General features: G+C 61.4%; 1 protein-coding gene across 3 annotated transcripts in view; it reads left to right on the plus strand.

Annotated features, from left to right (window-relative positions):
* WWP2 (WW domain containing E3 ubiquitin protein ligase 2) overlaps positions 1–18497 on the plus strand; it is a gene marked incomplete at its 5' end in the record, with an annotated part of 38368 nt that extends 19871 nt beyond the window's left edge. For all 3 annotated transcript variants that reach the window (XM_082005605.1, XM_082005606.1, XM_082005607.1), the window contains 16 exons: positions 3151–3240; positions 5074–5248; positions 8469–8523; positions 10504–10585; positions 11213–11341; positions 11642–11720; positions 11876–11947; positions 12039–12127; positions 13355–13514; positions 14553–14686; positions 14814–14954; positions 15539–15659; positions 16003–16107; positions 16693–16793; positions 17659–17727; positions 17963–18497. In XM_082005605.1, coding sequence (XP_081861731.1) covers positions 3151–3240; positions 5074–5248; positions 8469–8523; positions 10504–10585; positions 11213–11341; positions 11642–11720; positions 11876–11947; positions 12039–12127; positions 13355–13514; positions 14553–14686; positions 14814–14954; positions 15539–15659; positions 16003–16107; positions 16693–16793; positions 17659–17727; positions 17963–18062 — 1702 coding nt within the window. In that variant the 3' untranslated portion in view covers positions 18063–18497. The remainder of the gene's footprint in view (positions 1–3150; positions 3241–5073; positions 5249–8468; positions 8524–10503; positions 10586–11212; positions 11342–11641; positions 11721–11875; positions 11948–12038; positions 12128–13354; positions 13515–14552; positions 14687–14813; positions 14955–15538; positions 15660–16002; positions 16108–16692; positions 16794–17658; positions 17728–17962) is intronic.
* Positions 18498–20136: the final 1639 nt, after the last annotated feature.

A 20136-nucleotide genomic window follows, 5' to 3' on the forward strand; every position in this document is an offset into this window, starting at 1 on the left:
ACCTTCCTTGCGAAGCCAGGGAGCGCGTGTGGCACAGGAGCGGCCGGTCACAGCACTCGAGGCCTTTGGCACGGGGTCCTGGTTCTCACGTAGGGGTTTCCGAGCGGACCGACGGTAAAAGGCGGGGAGGGCACGAGAGCCGCTGGCTCCTGCATCTGGTTCCTATCAGTGATGATCCTGCGCGGGGGACAGACGGTCGTTAGCGTGGTGTGTATACACAGCGCTGTCTCGCCCGTACAAAGAGGTACATTATGCTGCCTGGCAGAAGGCATGGGGCTGTGGTTTCTTACATAAGGAGGGCGTTTTGTTTGGACTGCAGGGTTGCCTCAGCACTGCCACTTCGCACTGTCCGTGGCTCCCTGTATCTGCTGCCGTTGCGAGCCCTGTGGGCAGTCGGAGGGGAGCTAGCCAGGGCCGTCGTGCCGCGCGCTTCGTGCTTGCGGCAGTGGTGCACGTGGGTGAGAGCTCTCGCCATCGAGCGCTTGCTAAGCCACTGCTCTTCCTTGCCGGTGGCGACACAGCAGCAGGCACGGGGGAGAAACGCCAGCTGGACTTCGGGTCTCCGGAGGAAGATTCTGTTGTTGTGTGACTCCCAGGGCTGTCCCTTGTGGGATGGCAGACAGGATGCAGGGAAGCTTGAAAAGGCTGAAGCCTCTGAAGAGCTGAGCAAGGTGGTCTGAGCAAGGACGGGTTGCCCCCAGTGCCCCTGCCTCTCAGGCCATTGCTGTGGATCAGCGGTAGTGATGGTTCATCGCTGCTTGCTGTTTAACAGCGATGATTCGCTGTTCGTAGGGCAAGGCAGCCCTCAGCAAATTCACTTTTCAGATTACTGGGGAGCTGCTACCTGAAGAGCATGTAAGCTTGTCACCTGTTTGTATAGGATGTGAGGCAGGGACAGAGGACGTCAGTCAGTAGCTGCCACCACCAGCAGCTCTCCCCAATCCTGCGTGGCTCTTTGCCGTCACGAGGGCACCCAGAGGAGTCACCCAGAGGAGTATCTGAGGGATCCAGAAACCCTCTGCCCCAGAGGAGTCCTCATTGTGGGATTTCTGGTCTTTACAGCCACAGAAATGGTGCTTGGGGGCTTGAGAGCCTCTTGTCATAAAGGACTTCCAAGTCCTCAGAGCCAATATTGATCAGAGAACCTGCTAATGAACCCGGAGGACCTGTCCGCTCCGGTAACGACGGCTGGCACCACTGGTTGTGTGTGCACAGGGCTGAGGTCCCATTCATCTCTGAAGCACCACATGTCAGCGTGGAGGGAACGGGTGGGACATCTGGCTGGGCTTGTCCTCGCTGTAAGCGAGCGGTGCCGCAGTCTCTAGATCCACCAAAAAGAGGATGTTATGTATACCTGACCTCGGAAAGATGATGCTTAAAGGGTTTTCATGGGATGCTGAGTCCTGCAAAGCTCCCTCATGAGCGGAGTTGTGCCTTGGAGTTCTGTTTGCGAATAGTGTTCCTCCACTTGAGCCTTGTGCTGGTGGTGATCCGGAATGCCCGCAGTGCGAGCCTAGGAAGGAACTTCCCAAAGCTCTGCCTGCAGTGGGCAGCTCTCCAGCCAGCAGCACTTCCACAGCCCTGCCTTCTCCCTGGAGATGCCCAGGGGCCTTCTGCTGTCCATCTCATGGGGTGGACATGCTTGTGACTTCAAGAAATCCCAGCTGTGCTGATTTTTCTCTTCTGAGGTTTCAGTCTTTTTTTAGCTGTCCTGGTGCTTTTATGCTCATGAACTGAGTTCAGTGTTGGTGAACAGGAAGCTTCAGGCGTTTCCCCTCTGACAACGCCCGACGCTGCCCAGGGGTAGCCCAGGAAAAGCGCTGACCGTGGGGTGGAGAGACAAAGATTCCTGATGCCAGAACAGCGCCGGGTAGCGCCGGCTGTGCTCTCGTGTGCTCACTCCTTCGGGCGGTGTTATGCTTGGCAGCCCCTCGCTGTCCAAGGTGTACAGGCAGAGTAGGTCCTGCTGTGGACTCTTTCCATCAGAGATAAACTGGTGTCCCTAGATCTGTTCTGGGAATAAGAAAGATCCGGTGCTGCTGACCAGTAGCAACATTGCAGATGTCACCTGGTCTCTGCAGGTGCATTAAGTTGCCAGTGCCTTTGAGAAGCCTCTAGGAGCGACGCCAATAGCTCTGATTTGGGTTAGATAATCTCTCAGCTAAATCCTGAACCCCTCCTGCTTTTGGGGAACTGACTCTTATCTTGGAGTGCAAGATTGCCTTCTGGCCAGGGCAGAGGCTTTTCAGGCTGCCCGCATGGCCGCTGGAGACCCCAGCTGACGGCACGCTGCCAGGGCTTGGAAACACGGCTGAAGCTCTCCCTCTTTCTGCCTTCCCACCTCCTTCGAGAGCGGTGCCGAGGCTGTGATGCACGCGACCTGTGGTCGCAGCAAGTGCCTGGTTGTGGCTGAGTTCACTGTTTGGTGGCTTCATCGTCTCCTGGGGAGGTTTGAGGGTGAGCGGGGACGGGGCAAGCCCAGGCGATGGGGTGTTAGTGCTTAGAGCATCTCCTTCACAAGGGCTGCTTGCTTTCTGCAAGCCCAGATTTGTTCCCTTACTGTCACAACAGAAGTCGGTATATTAATTTCCTAGAGCTTTTTGTGATGATTAATTGAGACTGAAGATTGAATTGGGAGGGAGACCTGTGGGAGCAGAAGTGTGGCAGCAGAACACTTTATCTGTCAGCAGCTGCTGGCTTGCTTCTCTCTGTTGCAGAATAAAAGCTGACAGGAAAGCACGGTGCTCCACGGAGCTTTTACCTGCGTCGGGGCACACACTTTCGTGAATGAATTAAGGCTAAGAATGGTTTTCACTGTAGCCGTGTAAAGCCAGGCCTCCCTATCGAGCCGGCTCCCCTTAGGGACCAGCTCCGAACCGAGTGCCTTGTGGCCGTGCAATGTTCTTAAGCACTATCCGTCAGCAGTGAGCAGGACGGCTGCCAAGGAGAAAATTCAGCCCCAGCCCAAACTCAAAGGCTCCCCTTTAAAGATGTATCAAGAGAAACCAAACAAAAACTACATCAAAAACTCTCAGGGCATAAAACTGACCGGGTGCTAAATCTTACGCTGACCCACCTACTTTCTGTAGGAAATTAGGAATTTATGCTCCAAATGATGCCTGTTTGTTTTGTTTTTTTTTTTCCTTGCAGTTGGGAACAGCGAGAGCTGCCTAATGGTAGAGTCTACTATGTAGACCATAACAACAAGACCACCACGTGGGAAAGACCTCTTCCTCCAGGGTAAGGAGCTCTGGGGGCAGATGGCATCTCAGATACTGAGCTAGCTTGTAGCAGATGCACGGGAGCCTGCGCAAAAGGCGAGAGGTGGGTTGGTGGCAGGAAGGTCTTTTCATTCCTAAAAAGAAATGGGGAGAGATGAGATGACCAAGTGTTCACTGGCCTGAAAGCACACTCTGTACCCTCAGAAAGGCCTTTTCAGCATTTGTAAAAAGGAAAAGGCCTTCCAATCTGTTGCGTTTTGACCTCTGTTAGAGGATTATTTTTTTAAACAGTCGATGGAAATCACTGAACACTTCAGCAGCAGCGCAACCACTTGTGGGCAGAGCAGAGGGGTGGGCTTTGGGACGGGGTGCCAGCAAAGTGCCCCTGAGGTCCAGGGGAAGGGAGAGGGTGGGGCTCCTATCACCTGGAAAAAGAGATGCTTCTAGATGAGAGCTGAGTTCCTGGTGAGCAGAAACAGGCATGCTGAATGCACCCCACACTGGAGCTGGACCCTGGCCTCTCTGAGGGGCCTCTTACGTTCTCAGCCGCATTGGGATCTGCTTGTGCTCGAGAAGACGATGCTGCTCAGCTCCGTGAGACCTGCAGGAAGTATTCTGCCAGTCTCATGTCCAGGAGGGCCACGCTTTCATTTGCTGGAGTAAACAGTCTTCAGGTCATAAAGGCTTTACACAGCCCTGGGGACCACGTGCTTTCCAGAAGCTTGTTGAATTCTCGCCTCTTTGTGCTCCTAAAAGCAGAGAACTCGATACAGCCAAATGGTTGTTGTTCTCTAGACTGAGTTTGTTCAAGGCCGGAATGACCGAAGTGTGCTTTAACCGTAACGTGTGAAAGTGAAATACAAGCCCGTCCTGTTTTCCTCCACGGGAGCCTCCAGGTTCCTGTGGGCACCTTCAGTTAAGCTGTGATCTCTGCAGCCGTTTTCTGATCCTGTAACAGCTTGAAATCTGCCTGGTGTTAAAAGAGGGAGGCTGTAACCTGGAAGGGTAGGTTTGGGAGCACCCCAGGTGTGCTCCCTCCCTCTTGCGCAGGTCTCCAAGCCAGTGCCCTGTCTCTGTTGGAGGTCAGCTGTCTTGGAGGGATGCTTATGGCACCCTGGTGCGAACTCTGCTAGTGTCTAGGCATCCCATCTAGGCTTCATGTGCCCTTGCAGGGAGGTGCTTCAAGTCTTGCTAGCCTGTTGTATTTCCTTCTGCTGGGTCTTTGTCCAAAAGAGCCCCTTCAGCTGTGAAACTGGTGGCTATGCTGGAGCTGGGAACGGAGCCCTCGTGTTAAAGGGTATCTTAGTCTTGTGAGAGGAGCCAGAGAGCGAGTGTCTGAAGTCAGCCTGTGGTGTCAGAGTGAAATGAAAAATTACATCTTCGTGGCTGGACACTTGGGCCCCGGCAGTTCTCAGGTTGTCCTCCCTTGGAGGACTGGGAGCTGCTTTTCTCACCTGCATTTCCGAGAGGCAGAACTCAACCACAGATCTGCTGAGCCGCTTGTGTGGGGAGCACGAGGGGAGCGTGGCAGCTGGGGAAGGGGCTCACAACGCAGTGCTCCTCTCAGTCGTGCTTTTAACACATTCTGGAGCAGCGGCTGGATATTCTCAAGCCACTGCTGCATGTCCCGGGCCCTAGGGACAGCCCTCAGACGAGGGCGATGGGAGGTTCCTTGGTGTAGGACCGTGGTCTATGCCTTCTGCTGTGCCTCCCGACCTCTCTGGGGTTTCTTTCTGCTGCCTTCACACCAGCATTAGTATCAAGGTGCCGCACAGCAGCTGCAGGCACCTGCCAGCAGGACCTGCCGAGCTCTCTGAGGACAGCCAGCGACATCTTCCTCTGGTGTTTCCAGGTGGGAGAAACGCGTGGATCCTCGAGGCAGGTATTACTATGTGGACCACAACACTCGGACCACCACGTGGCAGCGCCCCACAGCTGAGTACGTCAGGAACTACGAGCAGTGGCAGTCCCAGCGAAACCAGCTCCAAGGAGCCATGCAGCAGTTCAGCCAAAGATTCCTGTACCAGGTGAGAACTGGGGGCTGCGGTGGTGGGGGTCTCACCCCGCTCTCCTGCCAGTCTCACCTGGGTTGACCTGGGAGGCCCTGAGCGTGGGGAGGTGCTCGCTGGGCTGTGTGGGGTCTGTTGGCTCGGTGAGCTCAGCAGAGCAGCGCTCGGACTGGAGAGCCCACGAGCTCCTCTGCTGAGTGCAGAGAGCCCTGTGGGAGTAACTTTCTTTTTATAAAACCGCTTGCATGGCCCTGAAGGGTGGTGGGAGGTGTCCTCGGCGGCCTGTCCCCAGTGTCCCTGTGGTGCCAGCGTGGCTAGGCACACGCTTGCTCCCTTGGCTTCAGTCAGCCAAGCCTTGCTGCCGACCTGTGAGGCTTGCAGGACGTGCTGCGTGCCACCGCAGCTGGGCGTACGCTGGGGAAGCTATGGGAGCCTGGCCTGTAGCAGGAGGGGAGGCTCTCGGGCTGAGCTCGTCCCTTCCCTGAGGACAGCAGGTTGGGTTCTGGGTGGCAGCAGTAGCTGCAGGCCCAGGGTACAAGGGCTGGCATGGTAAGGGCTGCAAGAGCCAGGGGACCAGAGAGTGCAGGAACGAGTGCTGCTGGGCTTGGCAAGCTTCCTCCTGCTTCCTCTGCTTCTTCCCCTCCTTCCTGGTTTGGGCTGAGTAGCTGCATTTCCTTGCTCAGGGAATGGTCTCTCAACAGCCCTGCAGAGCAAGAGCTCCTGGGCAGAGACCACTCTGGTCCTGGTCTTGCCTTTGCTGCTGGAACCAGGACCCGGCTTCCAGCGGTGGTGAGCACCCTCTGATAACCGGGACCGTGTTGGTGTCCGTTGTGGTGAGCAGTGCTTGGGAAACAGCCAGGCTGGAGCATTTCCACCTCCAGGAGCAGCCATGTCCCAGGGCTCTTCGCCGTCAGCCGGCCACGTGCCTCACAGAGGCTGTGCCGCTGTGTAAAACATGGCTCTTGCCAGAAGGCGGGGAGGTCTGGAGGGGCAGGTGCAGAGTGAAGGTGGGCAGAGCCGGATGACAAACTTCCCATCGACGTTTAGCTCCCCTCAGAGAAAGCCAGGAGACTGACGTGTCCAGAACCGCTGCTAGCGCTGGCGCAAGCTCTGTGCTCCAGCGAGGAGCTCGGGTGCTCTCCCGTCCTGCGCCGCCGCTCTGCGTGAGGCACAACCAGGGCCGCTCCCCGGGGGTGCGGGAGGCTGCTCTGCCCCTTTCCTCCCCCTGCCCACGTCTCCCGGGACAGCTCAGCCCTTCCAAGCCTCGCGACCAGAGCTGCCGTCACGGCTCTGCCGCCCTCCGCCCGCCTGCCCTCCTCGGCACGCCCTTCACAGGACCGCTGTGGAGGGGCTTCCACCGGAGGCCGAACGGGGCTCCGGGCCTGTCGCTCGCTCATGTCTCTGCCAGCACCAGCCTTGGAGCCGCTCCGGCGCTGCGTGATTCGCTCTGGCCAGGCGCTGCGGAGTGCGGAGGGAGGGACTCGCGCTCCAAATTTAGCCTGATGAAACGATTGTGCTTCTTGTTTCAAGCTCTCTGCTGCCAGCGGTGATGGCTCCCGCGCTGCCTCCTTCCCCGTGGGAGCTTTCTGCTTCGCCGTGTCCTCCTGTCTCCAGCACCCACCTGCCCTCCTTGCCGGGAGAGGACGGTGGGGAGGTGACGGGCCGCGCCGCGGCTCTGGGCGATGCAGAGCCCTCTCTGCGCAGCCCCTGGGGGAAGCCGCAGCTCGGGGGGCCGGGGTGCAGCCCGGGACCACTCTGCCAGCAGGCACCTCGGTGCCGCAGGGCTCCCCGGGCTGCGCCCGCACGCAGCATCCCTTGCACCGAGGGGTCTTGCCGGCACAAGGGGCCTGGTTGTTCCCAAGGGGCTGCGGAGACTTGCAGGAGGGCCGGCTCCCTGGAGCTGTGCCCCGGGCTCTTGTCGCTCTGCCCTGTTAGTTTTAATTAGCTATTTTTAGGTCACGGTGAGGTGATGCCTCTGGATGTGACTCGGCTGCGTCTCGGGGCAGGGAGGGAGCGGGGGCTGCCCCAAGGCTGAGGCACGCCATGCCGGGCTGGCCGCTGCCGGCGCAGTGCCTGCTGCGCCCGGTGCCAGCACGTGGGGTCGGGTACAAGAGACCCTCAGAGAGGCACGGACGGTGCCGGCCCCGTCCCTGACGTGCCCCGGGACAAACCCAGGGTGCTGGGCTGCCACGGGATGCCCCGAGTGCTGGCGCCTGCCTCAGGGTGGGGGGCCCTGGCACCCTGAATAGCAGCCATGCCTGGGCCCGGGGCTGCCCCCCGTTCCCGGGCGGGAGGGACGGGCCCGGCTGCGGGCGGCGTTCCCTGAGCCCAGGCTGACTCCGATCCGCAGCCCAGTGCGGAGGGCTGGGACGCCGGCCCCTCTCCAGCAGCTGCGTTTCAGGAGGTGCAATGAAAATGCCTTTTCGGTAACAATGCGTTTCTTATTTAACCATTAAAGCACTCGCAGGCCGCCTCCTCCCCTGAACCCGCCGCTGTCGGGGCTGCGCCTCCGTCCCCAGGGACCTCCAGCGGAGCCAGAGGCGGGGGGCTCAGCCCATGGGGGTGGCGGGGCGGCACGCCAGCCTGCTCCCCCCATCCCGGGGCATCCCCCCGGTTCAGGCTGGGTGACGGCCGCCGCTCTGCCCGTCCCGGGGAAGAAGAAAGGTGCTTTGTGCGGTGGCCCCCAACCTGCTGGGGGGGGCGGCGGGGCGCGGAGCCGCCCGTCTGCGCGGGATGAATGTGGCCTCAGTGCGAGAGCACCCCGCGCCCTGCCCGGGGAGGAGGGGGCCGCTGGCCCGCCAGGAAGCGCTGGGCGTGGACAGGGCTTGTGGGAATGATTTCATTGGAAAGGCCTGCGATATTTTTTCCCCTCTTGTGTGTGGTTCTTGGAGGAGGCTGGAGGTGTATCTGGTGGGGACAGCCGGCGGGAGCCGAGCAGCCGCGCACATCTGGACCCCGCCGCGCCATCCCGCTCCCCTCTGTGCGGCACGGCCCCTGCCCCGCCGCCCCCTTGGCTTCCCCAGCCACTGTTTAGTTTGTGCTTTTTTTTTCTTTTTTTTTTTTTTTTTTTAACCCCCCTTGAGTGTGCGAGGTTTTTTTTCCCAGTTCTCTGGGAGCTGCGGGCCAAGGGGAGGCGAGTGGGAGCGAGGGCTGCGTGGCTCACCTCCACACTCCACTCCTCCCAGGCATCCCTGCCCTGGTTTTTATTTTGTGTTTTTGCCCTCTCTGTTGTCTCTAGTCGTCCGGCGCCCCGTCCGACAATGATCCTCTCGGTCCCCTTCCTCCCGGCTGGGGTAAGTACTGAGCCGCCTCACCTGCCCGCCGCCGCGCTCGCCGGGCAGCCCCGATGCGGACGCTCCTCTGTCACCTGGAGCGGGGCCCTGCCCGCCCCATGGGGAGGACGGTGCTGTCAGCAGCTCCTTCGCTCCTGTCCCTGGCGTTAACGGGAACGGTGGCTGGGCAGCCAGCATTCCCCGTGCTCTGCTGTGTGTGGGGCTGAGTCTGCCTATGATTAGCACGATCTCTGATTTGAAATCCAGCTTTTTTTCCTTTTTTCCCCTTTTCCTGGAGGAGTTCCCAGTCTCTCTCAGCTACTGAATGCAGAAGTGCTTGTGGTTGTTCTTTTGGACAGGGGGAATGGTTGGGGATCCAACTCCTCGCTCATGTCCAGACCCCTCCTCTGCCAAGCAGGGATCCCTCCTGCTGCTATGGGATCCCTCCTGGGATGCTCTGCCCCGGGGCTGGGAGCAGCAGGAGCGGGGCTGGCTGTCCTGTCCCTGTGGCCCAATGTGCTGGGATGTTTTGAAAGGTCCCCGTGCCATGCCCAGGGCAGAGACCCCCTCGTCACGGCAAGAGCATCAGTGGAGAGGGCAGGCTGGGATGCCTGTGGGCACGGACGGGCTGTGCCGTGGCAGGGAGGGCAGGAGGGGGGTTAAAACTGGGGGGAGCTTGGAGCAGGACAGAGGGGGCCCAGGCTGCGCAGGGGCTTTCCAAGGGCAGCGTCTTGATGGGGACGGTGCTGGAGCCTTTGCTGCCGCCTTTGCTGCCACGCGGGGTAGCCCACCTCCTGCATCAGTGAGGAGCGGGGCCCTGTCCCCAGCGTCAGCTGGGCAGACTGTGGGGAGGCACGGCTCTGTGTGGGGCTGAGCACCCTGGGGTGGGGATCCCCAGGATGGATGGGGTCCCCGGGGTGGATACAGTCCAGGTCATCGTGTGTGGGGTCTGCCAGAGCCAGGGCGTGGGGGCTGCTTCGCGCAGTCCGGGAGCGAGACAGAGCGAGGGGGCCGGGAGGTGACAGGGGAGCGTGCGTGCAGGGCGTCCCTGCCGGCATGGAGCAGGGCCGTGCCTCCACGCAGGCACGTGGAGGGAGGAGGTGTGCTGCGCGTGGGGTACGTGTGTGTTGGGGAGGCAGCGAGCGTGCGCGTGCAGCGGGATGGCTGGTGAGAGGCAGAGCGGCGTCGGCACGCAGGACGAGAGGGGTGCGCGGGGTGGGGGCGGGCACCCGGGGGCCGGTGAGGTGGGGAGCGGGTGCAGGATCATCCCCAGGCAGGAGACGCGGTGCCCAGGCGCGGCTGGGAGGCACTCGCCGATCTGAGTGTGCAAGTAGTGTCGGGAGCGGGTGTTGGGAAGAGGGTGCCCGGCGCAGTGTGTGCGGCACACGTGGGGAGCACGTGCTGGGAGGCTCCTGCGCAGCAAGTGTGTGAGGCTGCAGGCACAGAGGGGTCGAGCAGCGGTGCCGGAGCGGGCGGCGCGGTGCTTCTACGCCTGTGTGCGGCAGGAGGGGGGGGGGGGGGTGTGCGTGCGTGCATGGGTGTGTGGCGCAGGCCGGGAGCACGAGCTGTGCACCGGCAGCAGGGCCGCGCAGGGAGTTCAGACGTGTTTGAGAAAGCACCTGGAGATCCGCCTGGAGGGATCTCTCCGCTCTTGCAAGCGCTGCCTGGCCGAGCTGCGTGCGTGTGCTGCCTGCCCAGCAAGGTGCGTGGCCGAGCACGCCGCTTGTGCCAGCCCGGCAGCGTGTCGGCAGGGCTGGCCTCTGCCGTGGCAGCTCCCCGCACGCTGGCCTTCCCTGGAGGTGTGGCAGCTTGTGCACGTAGAAGAAATGTAGTTTTTTATCCTGCCTTTTCCAAATGAGCTGGGGCAGTGCCGGCAGAGAGGTGGGACGGGGGGAGCCGACAAACTTCTTGTGAGCGGGGAAGGGGAGGGCTGTTCCCGGGACCGTGGGTCAGCGCTGGCCAGGGTGCTCCCGCTAATGCTGCTTCTCCCTTTTCTCTCAGAGAAGAGACAGGACAATGGGCGAGTGTATTACGTGAACCACAACACACGGACCACCCAGTGGGAAGACCCTCGCACGCAGGGGTAGGCAGCCTGCGGGGAGAACGCCTGTGGTTTCGGAAGGCCCATGCGATGGGCTGCCGAGAGCTGTCTGTGCCGGGGGCCGGGCGGGCTGCAGCGCCGGGGAGCTGAAAGCACCGAGAACAGCAGGCAGTGTGCAGACGGTGCTGGAGCCCAGGAGGGTTGGACGCGGCAACCCTCGGCATCGCTCTGGCTTGCAGGCACTGAGGGTAGAGATGAGGGATGGGGAAGACTGCAGGGCTTTCTGGGCAGAAAGAGGTGCTTTCTTCTTGCCCCGTCGCCTTCCCGCAGGGCTCTGCTTGGGCTCCTGAGGGCTCTGGGTTGCAGTTCTCTAGAGACCTTCCCTGGCTGAGGACCTGGCCCAGGTCTCCACTGAGGCCACCTCTCCTGCGGACAGAGGGAAGCTGTAACTGTGGCCGGTCCTGGCCATGGCCGAGAGTGCAGCCGTGGCAGGGCTCCTGTCTTGGGGTGCAGGCAGGCGCTCACTAATCCCATACCATGAATCCTCCTTTTTGCCTGGAGCGGAGCTGCAAATGGAAGGTGGTCCCCAAGGGCAGCGATTTGGAGGGCCGCAGCTCAGGGTGAGAGGTGCCCGAGGTGCCTGCCTGGTGACCCCTCCCTTGTCGGCAGGATGATCCAGGAGCCGCCGCTGCCGCCCGGCTGGGAGATGAAGTACACGAACGAGGGCGTGCGCTACTTTGTGGACCACAACACTCGCACCACCACCTTCAAGGACCCGCGCCCCGGATTTGAGTCTGGGTAAGCATTTTTGGGCACGGCCCCTCGCTCTGGAGCCGGGCTGCACACTGGGAGCTGGGGCTCGAGCTGCCTGTTCACAGCTCGTGCCTTCCCCGGTCGTGACACAGAGGGGGTGAAGTGGGTCAGCTTTGTTGCAAAGACGCTGAGTAGTGGGTTTAGGACCTCGTGTTTGGCTCGGACGGAGGTGATCTGCGCCCCAGCGATCTTCCTCCCGCCTGGCAGGCGATGAGGCTGCTGGGGCCGAGCAGCTCACGCCAAGCAGGCGGGAATGCTGAACCAAGGCCCGTGCTGCTTTTGCAGGAGCAAGCAGGGTGGCTCCCCAGGGGCATACGACCGGAGCTTTCGCTGGAAGTACCACCAGTTCCGCTTCCTCTGCCACGTGAGTAGAGCGGCCGGAGGGCTCTGGCAGCTCGGGGGCTGCTGAGCTGCAGGCCTGGGTGGGTGCGTGGACAGCCTGACCCCGTGGGCAGGCATGGGCAAGGAGAGCTGCTGTGCCAGCCTGCACAAAGCCTCGTGTTTCTGCCTTGCTCATAGTCGAACGCCTTGCCCAGCCATGTGAAGATCAGCGTTTCCAGACAGACGCTCTTTGAGGACTCTTTCCAGCAGGTGAGGAGGTGCTGGGGCCGCAGAGCCCGGGGAGGTGTGGAGCCAGCCCTCGCACCAGCCCGCGATGACGCTTCCCCTTGATTCTCCCCAGATCATGAACATGAAGCCGTATGACCTGCGGCGCCGTCTGTACATCATCATGCGAGGAGAGGAGGGCCTGGACTATGGCGGCATCGCTAGGTGAGCGCCAGCGTGCCGGACCACGTGCCTGCTGCTGGATGGGGCCGTGCCCTGCCTACGGCGTGAATCCCTAAAGGGCACGGGAGTCTGTCCGGCAGCTGCACTCGGGGGTCCCCAGCCTTTCTGCAGTGCCTGCTTGGGCAGAGGAGCCCAGGGGGGTTCAAATGGGAAACAGGGCGAGTTTTAGCAATGGTGGAACGCCCTGAAAGACAGACACCAGTCTGTCCCTGGCACAGAGAGGGCTGGGGGACCCAGCTGGGATGCTCCTGCTGCCCCCAGGGTGTGGGGGCGATGGGTCGAGCGGCCTCTTCTCCCCGCAGCCCGCCTGTGCAGCCAACAGGCCCTGGTGTTTCCTGGGACAGTCGGTGTGTGCCAGGGCAGACGTGGTGTGATGCAGCTGCTGCAGCCTCCACTGCCTGCCCCGAGGATGGTGTTACCATGGGCTGCATCTCGGCTGGAGGGGGGTCCCGTCTCGGCTGGAGGGGGGTCCCGTGTCCCCATGAGCCCCTGCCGGCTCGCTCGGGGCGTCTGCCTTGGTGCCGGGCTCACGCTTCCCCCTGCCTTGCTGCCGCCCCGGCATTTGCGCTGCTGCGCTCTCGCCCATGCCTCCTTTGTGGTGCCGCTGCCCCCGGCTCTGGTGCAGGGGCTCCTGCTCTCCGCCTCTCTCTGTGTCCTGCCAGTGGTTTTACCCTATGGTAGGTTACGTCATGCTGTTCTACCACAGGGTAGAACCACGGACGGGATGCCGGGGCTGCCTCTGCGTCCAAGGACTCCCGTCTCCCTGCGTGGCTGGGGCAGCAAAGCCAGGACGGTGCCTGTCCCGTGCTGCTTCAAGCTCAGGGTGGGGCTCCCGGGGGGAGCCTGTGTGGGGAGGCTCAGGGTGTGTGTGCACAACAGCCTGTGTGTGTGTGTGTGTACGACAGCCTGGGTGGGACTGAGCCGTGTGGTGCCAGCCGGGATCCCCGGTGCTCCGAGCGGGGCCTTCGGCGAATGGGTGTTTCTTGTTGGTGTCTCCACAAGCCCTTCACAAACCACGCACAGCACCCCTGGGGCGGAGGATGCCCTCGCCCAGTCACACCAGGGCCCACCGCTCGTGCCGGCGCCCCGAGGAGACGGGCACCTGGTTTGTGCGGGGCGTGCTGCGGAGGTGCATGGCTGCCCCCTCCGCCGGGCGCAGCCTCCCCGCGCAGCCGCTCGTCACCGCGCTGCCCCTTCCTCTCGCCCCAGGGAGTGGTTCTTCCTCCTGTCCCACGAGGTGCTCAACCCCATGTACTGCCTCTTCGAGTACGCTGGCAAGAACAACTACTGCCTGCAGATCAACCCTGCCTCCTCCATCAACCCTGACCACCTCACCTACTTCCGCTTCATCGGCCGCTTCATCGCCATGGTAAGAGCCCGGGGTGAGAGGGGCCGGGGAGGCAGCGGGAGACAAGACTGGTCGTGTCCCCGCCGCGGAGCAGGGGCCTTGCAGGGGATGGGGGTGGTCAGCGGGGCGAGGGGCAGCTCCGCATGCCATGGCTGTGCTCGGCTCGGCACTGTTGCCCTCCTTAAGCCCCGTCTCGCTCAGGCGTGGGTCCGTGGGAGATGGGCTGTCGAGGGGGTGCAGTGGGGAAGGCTGCGGGTGATGCATTTTAAATCAGCAGAATGGCCGTGGGGCTGGAAGGGACCTGGTTTCCCAGGGGCTGTGTGGCGGGGATGGCTCCAGGTCTTTGGCTGCCACCCCAGGTGCTGTCGGGTCTGCAGCTCCGGAGACTATTTTTAGCCCCAGCAGTGTGAGATTTTCCAGCTGCCCAAGCCCCAGAGCAGCTCCTCCCATTCGTCTCGCATTCCCCAAGGCCCGTGTGCCGCAGGTCTCTCAGCCCTGGGCTGGCAGGGGGGCTGCCAGGGGCTCCCCGAGCCTGGGGAAGGGTCCCTGGCCCGTGGCCCTGCGAGGTGTGTGCGGGAGGTGGCTGTGCACTGCTCGGGTCCCCGCTCTGCCCTGCCCTGCCCTGCCCTGCCCTGCACGTTGCAGGATACCAATAAAACCCCAGACTATTACTCACCGCTGGGCCGTTCTAGACAAGCGTCTGCATTATTTTTGGCTGCCTTTGCCTTGGGGCTCCTGGAAGCCAGGGATTCAGGGAAGCCGCAGCACAGCTCTGTTTAAACAAGTGCTCTTAATAGAGCTGTGAGGGGAGAAGGAGAGGCGGTGGAATTCATGGTGGGGAGGGGAGGGGGCTGCGAGCACACCTGCACTGGGTGAGCCACCCCCGGACAGCACTGTCGGGGGGAGCCCGCTCCTCCCCGCCGCCTTTGCCAGCCGGCAGCGAGTGCCGCAGCTCTGGCACCCCGGGAGCGATTCCCTTTTGCCCCACGGCTGCCCCAGTGGTAGAGCACTGTCTCGCCCTGGGGTGCCCCGTGACCTGGCGTCACCTCCCCGCCACAGGCTCTGTATCACGGGAAGTTCATCGATACCGGCTTCACACTGCCCTTCTACAAGCGGATGCTGAACAAGCGGCCCACGTTGAAGGACCTGGAATCCATCGACCCCGAGTTTTACAACTCCATTGTCTGGACCAAGTGAGTGCCCCGCGTTCCCTCCTGGCCCAGGCCCGTCCTGCTCTTGGGGAGACGGCGCTCCTCCCCATGGCCCCTCGCTGCTGCCCGGTGCCTCCATCAGAAATGGCATCCTGGTGTCCTCCTGCAGGGAGAACAGCCTGGAGGAGTGTGGCCTGGAGCTGTACTTCATCCAGGACATGGAGATCCTGGGCAAGGTGACCACCCACGAGCTGAAGGAGGGTGGTGAGAGCATCCGGGTGACGGAGGAGAACAAGGAGGAGTACATCATGTGAGTGGCCATCCTGAGGCCCCCGCCGGGCGCCTACCCCCACCGGCTCAGGGCAGTTCTGGGGTGGGACGTGGGGCTTGGGACGTGGCCGCTTCACCGGCCTACGTGGCCTGTGACAAGTATGGGCTGGCGCGGTCAGCTGAGCTCTGCTGCGGTCTGGCTTACTGCTGGCTGGGCAGTTGCCAGTACTTTCAGGAAAGAGGAGAGGGGAGAGAGGGTGAGACTTCTCTCCCTGTCCTGTGGCTGCTCACCCTGCCTGTCTGCCCCTGGGCTGGCTGGGGGCTGCCAGGGCCATCTCCCGCTGATGGTAGTCCCCAGTCAGGGGCTGTGGCTTGCACCCCTCGACCTCCCGACAGCTGCTGGTCTGTGCTCAGGGCTGTCTGCTGCTCTTTGGTTTGGAGGTGGAGAGAGAAACCCACTAGTGGGAGTTGAGGGGAGCTCTGGTGATTGCAGGAGCCCCTCTCCACCTCCCCACACACCCCTGCAGCTCCCGGGGCCCTCCCCGCTGGCGGGAGGGATGGTGGGGGTTCCCTGTGCTGGGCCAGCGGTGCTGGCTGCCGGCCGACCGTCGTCTGCCTTCCCAGGCTGCTGACGGACTGGAGGTTCACACGGGGCGTGGAGGAACAGACCAAGGCTTTCCTGGACGGCTTCAACGAGGTGGTGCCATTGGAGTGGCTGCGGTACTTCGATGAGAAGGAGCTGGAGGTAAGCTGGTGCCTTCGCTGGGATGGGGAAGTGGAGATACCAGTGCTTCCCGCCCTGCCGCAGGCTACCGGGGATCGGCGCGCGATGACGGTAGAGTGCACAGGCTGCACTTGCACCTTCTGCCCCTTGGTGGTACCCCCACCCCAGGTGTTGGGTCTGTGGGGTGGCTCGTTGGGTCTGTTGGCAAGAAGCCTCGTTGGAGGCAAGAAATTCCTCCCAGACACCTCTATTGCCCAGTGCTGGACCCTGCACCGTGTGAAGCCTGGCACTGGCGGAGTCAGCACTCCGAAGCACGCGCGCAGGGCCCTGTTTTTAGCCCCTGCTGACTGTCCCCTGTCCCCAGCTGATGCTGTGCGGCATGCAGGAGATTGACATGAACGACTGGCAGAAGAATACCATCTACCGGCACTACACCAAGAACAGCAAACAGATCCAGTGGTTCTGGCAGGTGAGCTCCAGTGCCGGCAGCGCCTCCATGCTGCTCCCCGACCCTGGCGTTGTCCCCTGCCCATGGCCCGGGGCAGGCAGCCTCGCAGGCTGTCGGGAGGAACAAAATACACCCGTGAGCATGTGTTCAGCAAAGCAGCGTTTGGCTGTGGCTGGCAGAGGCCCCGGGGCCGCCGCCGAGGACAGCGGGCAGCGCTTAGTGGTCAGCGTGCTTCCAGCAATCGCTGCTGCTCTTGGGCAGGACGACAGGAGGGGGTGACGTGTAATAGACCTGCACCAGTTCAGGCGGTGCTGCTCCGTGCTGGCCAGGAGATGAGGGGTCAAAAACGGCTCTGAAGGAGGGCAAGGCCGGACAGAGCCGCTCCCCTCGGGATGCACTCATCCCCGAGGATGCGGGGCTGGGGGCGAGGGCTGAACCGCGTGCCTGGCGTGCTGCACTGCCCTGCGCTGTTGCTGAACCCGGGCGGCCGGAGGGCGTGGGGTGCTCGTGGCAGGAGCCATGCTGCAGGACGGTGTCCCGAGCCCAGCCGGGCTGTGGGTTTGGGGGTGACGGGGATCCCACTCTCCTGCCATGTTCTTGTCATAGGTGGTTAAAGAGATGGACAACGAGAAGAGGATCCGGCTGTTGCAGTTCGTGACGGGGACCTGCCGCCTGCCCGTCGGGGGGTTCGCGGAGCTCATCGGTGCGTGTTCCCGGGTGCTTGGCTTGGGGGGGGGGGGCCCAAGGAGGCGAGTGGGGCCGGGGGCTGGCGGGTGAGACCTGGCTGTCCATGTCTCCATCAGAGTGCAAAGCAGCCCGCAGCATGTAAGCAGTAAAGCAGCTGCGACGTCTGAGCACGGTGGTTTAATCCGGTGGCGTGCTGTACCCAGACAAATGCCTTATCTGTGAACTGTGCCACCACAGTTAACTTTGTCAGTCCAGTTTGTAATTTCGAATGAGTTTTGATTTTTGATTTAATTTTGGTTTTTGTGTGATGAACCCCTTTTCCAGAAGACCACAGCGTGGTGTTATTCTGCTCTCATCCTTCAATTTGCCATTTTTTGGGGCCTGTACCAGCCTTTCCCTTACTTTCCTGGAATCAGTGTCAAGCTAACCAGCTAACTTAGCCCACTCGTTGATTCTTGCTGGCATGTTAGCTTTTTTCCAGCCCGCTGGAACCTCTCCAGCATTCACAGTCTGTTAAAAAGCGACCTTGGTGCCTCAGACTTCCTGAGCTAGGTCCTTCAAAACTCTTGGATGGACCCAGTCTGTCCTGTGGGTCAACAGATAAATGTGTTTTAGCACTTGCTATTTAACCATCCTGCTTTGAAGCCATGCTGTTACCGCTCTGTGCTGTGAATATGCTTTTCAGCTTTCTCCTTTCATTTTTTTTCATCTCCGCAAAGGGGTCAGAACAGGCAGTGAGTGCTGCTACGGATTTATGCCCCGATGCGTCTTTAGGACCATAAGGGCGTGTGATGGTGCGATGTGCTGGCTAACGGCGTGTTGGAGGGTTCTTTTTCAGCTCCTGGTCATGTAATGAGATTTTCTGTGCTCATAATTAACAGGCAGCAATGGGCCCCAGAAATTCTGCATCGATAAAGTTGGCAAAGAGACGTGGCTGCCTCGGAGCCATACATGGTAAGTCATTTCTCCTTCGCCCTGTTAGGAGCACACAGGGACAACCGCTGGCTGTCTCTGGGGGGCTGTGTGGGGCCCCGGGTGCCCTCCGCCCGCCTTCCCAGGGGATGTAGCTGCTGTTCCTGGCCCTGCATCTTACCGCAGCTGCTGTGCGTGGCTGAGGCCGGAGGGGACCCCGCCGGGGGGAGGAGAATTGGGATCGCAGCGCTATTCACGGCCTCTGCTGTCTCTCCAGCTTTAACCGCCTGGATCTCCCTCCCTACAAGAGCTACGAACAGCTGAAGGAGAAGCTGCTTTATGCAATTGAGGAGACGGAAGGATTTGGACAGGAGTGACGGAGCTTTGGTGCTCTCCCGGGGCGGGGAGGGCCCTGGAGCGCTACTGGCCGCGAGGTCCTGCCTGCCGGCGCCCAGCGCCGAGCCCTCTCCCCGGGATGGTGCGCAGGCAGCTGCGGACGCTCTTGCTCTTGTTCCTGCGTGAGATCTGCACTAATGCAGCCCCAGGGGAAACGGGTCTGTGTTTCCCTCCCCAAACAAATTTGAGGTGTGACAGGGAGGTGGCTGCAAAAGCCTGGCTCCGCTCAGCCCGTGAGGGGTGCGGGCTGGTGCAGAGGGGACAGGGCGAAGCCCTGGGCCTTGGCCAGCGGCACGCGGTGCACCGAGGCTCCCTCGTCCCCCCCCCTGCAGACACAGTTAACTGAGATCTGGTTTTGGCACAGGCTGTTTTTCCTCCTAGTGTTTTCTGCCGTTTCATGGCGTTTTAATACGTGCAGGTCAGGAGGGGAAACGGCTCTTGAACTGACTCTCAGGTCACTTTTGGGCCCTATCCTGCACCCAGCAAAGGTACAGGGAACCCCCAGTTGATGCCGCTGGGGCCGATGCACCGCACGAGAGCCCGGCTGGCCCCTTCCCCCACCAGCCCCGCAGCCACCCTGACCCATGGCTGTTGCGTGTTTGATTTGCAAGCGTGAGGCCCCTGTGCTCTTGTATTTAATATTTAAGTGGGGTGTTGCTCAGAGCTGGTGCTCTGCAGCAGCCTCAGGGGCTCTGGTCACGTTCGGGGCACATCTGGCCTTTGCTTGGGTCATGGGTTGAGCCCAAACTCCCTGTGTTTCCTCTGTCGGCGGCCAGGCTGGTGGCAGGAGCTGAGCGTGAGGGCAGGATCAGGCCCTGGCCCTTGCCTGGATGCTTCCCCTGCTGCCCCCCCGCTGTGTGCAGGGGAGCCTTGGTGTACAGAGCTGTACGTAAAGGAAGCCTGTGGATACAAGACACTGCAATAGCTTTTGACTGGTAACCGGCTCGTTTTGTACTGCACCGTCCTGCCTCAGTGCCGCCGACTTCTTGTGCAATAAAGGATCAGCAGCTGCCGCGGCGCGTGTCCCTGGTCGGTGTGTCGCACGGGGCGCCGGCCTGCTGCAGCCCCTGGGCTGGCTGCGTGGGGACTGGGCTGAAGGGCCCTGATGGGTGGCCAGTGCTCATCAGTGGGGACATAAATATGTATTTTTTCCATGCACACACCATGCGGGAGCATCAGGCTGGGCGCAGCGCTCCTGCCTGCTTTCACCCAACCTATAATCAGGCTCAGCTAAAAATGGCTCCAGGACGCTTTGCCAGAGCTGGAGCAGCTTCCCGGTGTCACCGTGTGAAGCCCAGAGGAGCACTGGTGGAACAGAATCAGGTGAACGAGGCCAATGGCCCTCGGCTGGCAGCATCTAATAAAAAATCCAACACAAGCCCAACAAACCAACCCATGATTCATGTCACCAGGGCCAGCCTGCAGACAGTCATTCTGCCATGACTTTGCTTTTCAGCAGTTGCCTTGGCCGGTTGGTTCTTTGTGTGGATTTGTTTTTGTTTGTTTTTTTTTTTCTTGGGGGGGTGGGTGTGGGTTTGCAGTTTTTTCTTTTAATCATGTGTTCTTGTGCTGTGCTGTGGGCGATCCTTGCCAAGCGTGGCACAGCCAGGGCCAGCCCAATCCCAGAAGAAATACTTGCTGTGGACAGGTGTCTTCTGGGCTCGTGGTCATCTTGTGCCTGGGAGAGATGTGTTCCCTCTCTGCCCTGTCCCCTGGGAGATGCTGCAGCACACGTCCATCCTGCCCATTTGGCCCAGTGACCTGCACACCCTGTCCCTGTTGTCCTGGCAGCACGTTACAGCCATGGCTGCCCTGGAGGATGCTGTGTGAGGCCCCAGCCCTTCCCCGGTGTTGTGCCAGCACGGTGCTCTGGTGAGAGGCCAGCCTGTTTTGGTGTCACCACAAAGGCTTTAACAACGAAGCCTGAGGAGCGAGGGACAGGGCCTGGCAGCAGAGCTGGTTCCTTCCCTGGCACAGAGCTGTGGAAGCTGCAAGAGCAGCGACACACCACCTGCGTTACCCCGGCAGGCAACAAGGTGCCTAGGGCCTGCGCAG

Source organism: Phaethon aethereus, assembly GCF_964289735.1.
Source record: "Phaethon aethereus genome assembly, chromosome: 13".
NCBI lineage: Eukaryota > Metazoa > Chordata > Aves > Phaethontiformes > Phaethontidae > Phaethon > Phaethon aethereus.